The following is a 7,702-nucleotide window of genomic DNA, read 5'->3' on the forward strand; positions in this document are numbered from 1 at the left end:
CAGCTACTCGGGAGGCTGAGGCAGGAGAATGGCGTAAAACCCGGGAGGCGGAGCTTGCAGTGAGCTGAGATCCGGCCACTGCACTCCAGCCCGGGCGACAGAGCAAGAGTCTGTCTCAAAAAAAAAAAAAAAAGAGGCAACTGGCCAGTCACCTCTCTTGCCGTCCTCTGCTTAGCTCATCTGGGGCATGCTAGAGCCCAGGGAAAAATTTCCTTTGAGAGAAACTGTGGTTCAGCTACCTAAGGAGCCCATGCAGTGTGTGAAGGTGGGTTTTGCAGAAAAGGATGAGGTATTGATGTGTCCTCCTGTCTACGCTCTGGGCCTTTGCAGGCAAGTGTAACCCATCACGAGTAGTGCCCCTGCCTTCTCCACTCCCTGCCTGGACACTCCATGGCTTCTGGTTGGTCTTGGTGTACCTTTGGCTGTGGGGCCCCAGCTGGAGGGCAGTTATTCTCCAGCTGCAAGTGGCATGTCCTGAGTGTCTCAGGTTGCAGGAGGCTGCCTGGTCTGGTGACCCTCCAGCTGGACTCGGGCTTCTCCTGTGCCAGAGGCTGTGTCTGGGTAGAACCACCAGTCCAAGCACAGCTCTGTGCTCTAAGGCTCAAACAGCCTGTCATAATGCTGAGTTGTCCTGCACAAACGAGACTGTGTCATCCAGAGGAAATTTCTGCCCTGCTCTCTTTTCTAATCTAGAAAACAGATCAGAGAGTGGAAAGTCCTGGGTGCCAAAGGCCTTGACACTCAGGGCATGGGGCCTGCTGGGGCAAACCTTACCCATCTCCCCTCCTTGCCCTTCAGGGCAAGGGAGCTGGACATTTCAGCTCTGGATGAAGCTCCTGCAGGAGTTGGGAATGACCAGGCTAAGAGTTCACTGGCTTTAGGAAGGGCCACCAGAATGAGGCTGACATTTTAATTGCCATCAAGTCATTATTCCAGTCTTTCCTGAAACCCTTTAGGAAGAGACTGAGGCTTTCCATAGCCGCAGTGGATTCCCTAGACTTCTCCCACCATTTCCATCCCAAGCGGTGCTTCGGGATTTTCTGAGTTGAGCGTGTGGTGCTAGGCAGAGATGGAACTCCTGCGGGGCTGGAGTAACATTACTTGTGACTTCCTCTGCCCGCCTGAAAGAAATGTCCTGCTATTTATGGACTTGTTGGATTCTAGTTAAGTGGCTTTGAGGGTGTGACTTAGCCCATCACCCTGTGCACTACACCAGTGCTTGCAAACTTTCATGTGCCTGTCAGCCCCCTGGGGACCCTGTTAAATGGATATTTGGACTCCACAGGGCTGGGTGGGGACCTGGGAGTGTGTATTCCTAACCTGCTGCTCCTTGGACTAGGCTTTGAAGAGACAGGTCCTAAAAACTTGCCCACACAGGAAAGCTTCTTGTTCGTGCTTAAGCTTGGCTCCTGGGGAAGTGTGTGTTTGCCGAGTTAAAGTTGACTGGTACGCATCAGCAGCAGGCAAATTAGGCAAATGCTGTCTGTGTCATGAGCTGTCCTCCCTGAACCCACAAAAGCCGATGGGTGCTACTGGGGCCCCTCATTAGACCCCTGGCTTGGTTAAGCTGTGTTGACATGATGGAACCCTGGGAACAAGAGAAAGAATATAAGCATAGAGTGTCATTTTCCCAGAACCAAGAAATACCATTTGGTTGAGCTAATTTACCCTCTAATGAAAGGATGAGTTGTCAGTTAAAATCCCACATCATTCACAATTCTGTGTGCTATTCTGCCTCCCTGTCTTTTGCTTGTGGAATTGACAAGGTGCAAGGAGAAGTAGTGACCATAGCTAAGAAGATGAAGATGCCCAGTGCCTCAGAAGAGTGTGTTCAGTCCCAGGAGAAGTAACAGGTATGCACAGACACCTGCATACTCCCTTCCTGATGAGCATCTCTTCATGTTTCAGATTCCACGCATTCGCTGAGAGAACAGAGTGTGTAGAGTTTTCTGCATTCTCCACAAAGGATGGTGACGATGTGATGACTTGGAATTCAAGGAAACTGAAAGGAAAACTCCCTCCAGGTACCTGGAATCCAAAAGAAGTGGTGTGGCTATGTCCCGAATAGCCTCAGATGACGTGGATCATTAGGAAGTGAAGGACAAGGGAGAGACTCCCCACGTCTTTTGTATAATATTATTAATGTAGTGCAAGAGCAGAGTTAATGGATATTAGTGGTGAATTTGTCAGCCTAGCAACCGGGCATAAGTTTACAACCCAGAGAAATGGCCTAAGGGATGTGTGTTTACTAACTTGAGAACCTGCTGGAGATGTGGCCCTGGGTATGTCAATGCCTGAGTTAGTTCTTGGCAAGGCAGAGCCACTCTGCTGTGTGGATTAGTTGGGAGGCTGCAGAGAGGGTGTCTGCGGTTCTTGGGGGGATTTCTGCTGTCCTTCCTGTGATGAAAACAGGGCCTGTGGATGCAGCTTAAGAGACTGGCCTGTCCCTTGTGAGGGCCGAGGCCTCACAGGAACCTTTATGGAGGCGGAATGAACTTCTCCTTTCATTCAATGAATGTGATCAGAGAACTTAATGAGGACAGAGAATGAGGTCACCAAATCAGTGAGAAATAGGCTGTGATTCAGAAAAACACTGGAAGGTTACTCAGAAAGCCAGGAGATGGGAGTTTGTTTTAAGCTGATGCAATTGCAAAGTGCTGAAGACTCTGAATAAACCCCACTGAGAAAAGGAGGGAAGGAAGCCCCCTGTTTGATTGTTGGATGAAGTGACATGGTGGGTTGTTAGAAGTCTAAGAAACCCCACCCCACTCCCCTCTTTTAAATTATCAAACAGATTTCTAACTTCATTATAAGGCAGAGGCTACTCTTTAGGGATAAGAGAGAAGTTGTAGCAACAGCTGCCTGAAAGATTTATGCAACGGTGCCACAAAGGCTCCCAGGAGGAGGTTAGGTTGTCAGATGTAGATAAAAGTGAGGATGAGTCATGAGCCTGTTCCTGACACACACTTTGTAGATTCAAATTCTTGGTGTCCAAGCAGAGGAGGGAAGAGGTTCCCATAGAGTTCACTGAAGGCACTACTTCACGTAACAGACACCTTTGTTCCAATTATGAAAGGGACACCTCCAGAGAATTTGAGAAAATGCCAATATATAGGCAAGATCGATGCTAATCTAAGAAGAAATTAATTCAGGATGTATGTCATGCCTATTGAAAGTATTTTACAATTGGCTGGACGCGGTGGCTCAAGCCTGTAATCCCAGCACTTTGGGAGGCCGAGACGGGCGGATCACGAGGTCAGGAGATCGAGACCCTCCTGGCTAACATGGTGAAACCCCGTCTCTACTAAAAATACAAAAAACTAGCCGGGCGCAGTGGCAGGTGCCTGTAGTCCCAGCTACTCGGAGGCTGAGGCGGGAGAATGGTGGGAACCCGGGAGGCGGAGCTTGCAGTGAGCCGAGATCTCGCCACTGCACTCCAGCCTGGGCGACACAGCGAGACTGCGTCTCAAAAAAAAAAAAGAAAGTATTTTACAAGATTAACCCTAGTGGGCAATGATTTAATCAGGGCAAAGAATGTGAGATGTTACCAGCAACCCAAGGTGGGCCAATTACTGGAAAGGGGGTTTAGTCTTGGTCTCTGGATTCCTTGGCAACTTAGTTATAAAGGGAAATACAAACTGCATAGCTTGCGTTTTCAGCAACTACCATCTTACCAACCCTTTGAAGCATGCAAATTACATACAAAAACACTTTTCTTAGAATAAAATGCTTGGCATGGATTGCTGTTCTCAGTCCATTTCAGTGATCACATCTGAATCTGGGGGGAGAATCCCAAATCCTAAGTACATGAATCTTGTCTCCTCTGTCCATCACAATGTCCCAGAAATGCCAGCATTTCAAAGCCTACCTCTCCCACTCAAACTGCCCAGAAACCTTGACAGACTGTTTTGATTTGGAAAATGTGTGACTTCCCACCTCACCTGGGTCTCAGAGGCAGGTTTCTTCCCATTACGTGATCACGTCTCTCTCCGTTGCCACATCAGCTGCTTCAAGCTTTTTCCAGCATCACTTTTCTCAGGCCACCCTCTTGTTTGGTGGGGGAGTGACTTCTTACATTATTTCCCCCTCTATTGTATAGAAAATAGAGACTCTCAAGGAAGGGTTTGGAGAAGCATAGCTCAGAGGACTTTGCTGGCAATCTGAAAGAATTTCCTGCTATTATTGACTTTTTGGATTCCAGGTAACAGGCTTTTGGGGTGTGACTTACCACGACGCCATGCTCTGTACCAATACAAAAAAAAAGGAAACTCTGCAGTTAAGATAAAGAATGTTTTTTAAAAAGTTACAGTAAATTATATGTACCCTAAATGTACTATCTGAACCACTCTTAAGCTGACAGTTCAGTAGTGTTAAGGACATTCCCATTGCTGTACACCCATCACCACCCTTTCCATCTTCTCAAACTGAAACCCTGTGCCCATCAGACAGTAGCTTCTAATGTCTGCGTCTGTTCCTGCTGCTAGAGCAAAATACCCTAGACTGGGTAATTTATAAAGAGAAGCTTACTGCTTATAGTTCTGGAGGCAGGGAAATCGAGGATCAGGGCACTAGCAGATTTGGTGTCTGGTGCGGGCTCACTCTGCTTCCAAGACTGTGCCTTGCTGCTGTATCTTTGGGCGGGGGGAGGAATGCTGTGCCCTCACAAGGTAGAAGAGATGAAAGGGCCAAAAAAAAAAAAAAAAAAAAAAAAAAAGTGGACTGAACACTCCCTACAGCCTCTTTTGTAAGAGCACTAATCTTATTCAGGAGGGCTCCATCCTCATGACTTAATGACTTCCTCAAAGGCCCCACTCTTAATACTGTGACATTGGGTATTAAGTTCCAATGCATGAATTTTGGAGGGACACATATATTCAAATCACAGCACCCCATTTGTCCCACCCTCACCCCTAGCAACCGACCTTCTACTTACTTTCTGTCTCCTTTCTGAATTTAACTACTGTAGGTATCTCATAAGTAAGTGCAATTATACAGTATTTGTCTTTCTGCCACTGGCCTATTTCACTTAGTATAATGTTCTCAAGTTTCACCTATGTTGTAATATGTGCCAGAATTTCCTTCTTTTTGAAGGCGGATAATATTCCATCGTGTGGATGTCCCACATCTTGTTCACTCATTCATCATGGATGCGCCACGTCCTGTTCACTCATTCATCGTGGATGTGCCACATCTTGTTCACTCATTCATCCACCAACGGACTCCTGGGTTGCTCCTACCTTTTGTCCGTTGGGAATAATGTTATGAACACGGGTGTACAAAATATCTCTTTGAGATTCTGCTTTTCATTCTTTGGGATATATACTCAGAATGGAAGTTCTGAACCCTATATGGGGATTCTATTTTTAATTTTTTTCCAGAAACCTTCATACTGTTTTCCATAGCGGCTATACAATTTTACATTCCTACCAACAGTGCACAAATTTCCTACATTCTGGCCAACACTTGTTATTTTCTCTATTTTTGATAGTAGCCATCCTAATGGGTATGAGGCAATATCTCATTGTGGTTTTAATTTGGATTTCCCTACTGATTCATTATTTTGAGCATCTTTTCATGTGCTTGTTGAAATTTTGACACAATATTTTAAAAAGCCAAAGTTAATGCTGCAAAAATCCATGATGATGAAAATATCACAATTTCAAATAAAGACGGGTTCCAACAAGACTCTGTGAGGTCTTATTGGAGCCTGAGGCAAGAGGAGAAACGTGTGCCTCTATCTATATGTTGTTATTTATTATTTGTCATGATAATTTGTTTCTAGGTTATGAAGTTAAAAAATCTTGAACAATTAAAATGTGTATTAATACACTATCAAGTATTTTGGGAGTATATATCTCTCACTAAAGTTTTTATTCATCACACATACTTTCAAAGTTACTTTCTCACATTTCTTATAATTTACAACTCTGAGTTGAAAATGAAATAAGCACTAGACTTAGAACGTCCTTTTTTTTTGAGATGGAGTCTCTCTCTGTCTCCCAGGCTGGAGTGCAGTGGTGTAATCTCAGCTCACTGCAAGCTCCTCCTCCCGGGTTCATGCCATTCTCCTGCCTCAGCCTCCGGAGTAGCTGGGACTACAGGCGCCTGCTACCACACCCGGATAATTTTTTTGTATTTTTTTTTTAGTAGAGACGGGGTTTCACCATGTTAGCCAGGATGGTCTCGATCTCCTGACCTCGTGATCCACCCACCTCGGCCTCCCAAAGTGCTGGGATTACAGGCGTGAGCCACGGCCCCCAACCAGAACATACTTTTTAATTGATGAATTTGTTTCCATCAAGATTAGGAGTGTAAAATAATAAATTCTGTTTTGGTACAAATAAAACACTTAATGTAAATTTTAACATTTTTACTTTTTAATTTTCTAGATTTTTTTTCAACTACTTTAATGTTCTGGGAACAAATTACCCATTGCAAATCCATGCCATCATGTGTGCAGGGGTGCGTACCGCATTGCTCCCCTTTGCCTCGGGCTCCAACATGGCTCCATGTGGCCCTGCTCAGCAGGGCTCCCACCTTCTAACCCCATCCACTTCCCCCTTCCACATGCACCTCGTTTTCAAGCTCTGTCTGAATGTCTGCCATCTCTTGGGCCATATGCACTTGCTCTCATGTAAGCTCTGCAAGATGCTCCTTTGCTTCCCTGCTTCCTTCCATGTAAACATTACCTTTCTGGGAAGCATTCCATGGCCAGTATCTCCCGTCTGCCCTTTTAGGCTGCTTGTTGAGGCATCTGCTGCAGCATACAAGCCATAGACAGGACAGTACCTTTTAATGGTAATTTGGGAAGGTCCAGAAACCAGAGCAGGCAAGAATTTCTGTTCACAAACTCCCGAATGCTAGAGAGATCCATTAGAAATTCTGTAATTGTATTTTTTCATGAGCTCGCCCGCATTTTCTCACACACTGGGGGAAAACGTGCTGCATGCACCAGTGGTCAGAGTGAAACAGAACAGAGCAGGGAGTTTCACAATGTTCTTTTATACAACGCTGGGAATCAATGGATGATATCAGTTTCTAAGTCATGAGTTGATTTTTAACTACTGGGTTTAGGCCAGGCAGGCCCAGGCCTGGTTTTGGGCCTGGTGCCAGGCTACCTGTCTTTGGTTTTGCTTCCTTGTTTTTTCTTAAAACAGGTACTGAGTATAAAACAATATAAAACAATATAATGAGAGGGGCTCTCTCTTTCCTCATTTCCCCCCTTTTGAGACTCTCACTTTTTATTAGTGGGAATTCTCACTCTTATTTTTGCTACTTCTGTCTTTTTGTGCAATAGATGGATAGTGATTCATATAGTACACTTGTGCTGAAGCATTTTGGTGAATTAAGGTAGTGATGAAGCTTTTTTATCATTTGAAGAAGTACAGGTAGCAAACAAGGGAGCAGTAAGCAGGTTCTTATTACTATTGTAACTTTTATTATAAGAGTTTTAAATTTTCTTAGTGCTGGGAACTAATTTTCAAACATGGCTCCCGGATTAAGTCTGTGCCACACTTGCATGGGTACATGTGCCAGTTTTGTCATATTTTTAACTATGTCTTTAACTACTTGCCTTTGATTATCTGTGTGTAGACAGTAATTAGTAAGGTTAAATTTCTTATAGACCTCTTTTTCAGCTGCTAGCAAGTAGTCGAGAACTAATCTATTTTGATAGATAGCATTTCTTTTTTTTTTTTTTTTT

General features: G+C 44.7%; 1 protein-coding gene across 2 annotated transcripts in view; it reads left to right on the forward strand.

Annotated features, from left to right (window-relative positions):
* The window catches only part of VWA3B (von Willebrand factor A domain containing 3B), a 224,117-nt gene that overhangs the window by 48,887 nt on the left and 167,528 nt on the right, over positions 1–7,702 (forward strand). For both annotated transcript variants that reach the window (XM_017871854.1, XM_017871853.1), the window contains exon 7: positions 1,909–2,024. In XM_017871854.1, coding sequence (XP_017727343.1) covers positions 1,909–2,024 — 116 coding nt within the window. The remainder of the gene's footprint in view (positions 1–1,908; positions 2,025–7,702) is intronic.

Source organism: Rhinopithecus bieti, unplaced genomic scaffold, assembly GCF_001698545.2.
Source record: "Rhinopithecus bieti isolate Rb0 unplaced genomic scaffold, ASM169854v2 scaffold_6935, whole genome shotgun sequence".
Lineage (NCBI taxonomy): Eukaryota > Metazoa > Chordata > Mammalia > Primates > Cercopithecidae > Rhinopithecus > Rhinopithecus bieti.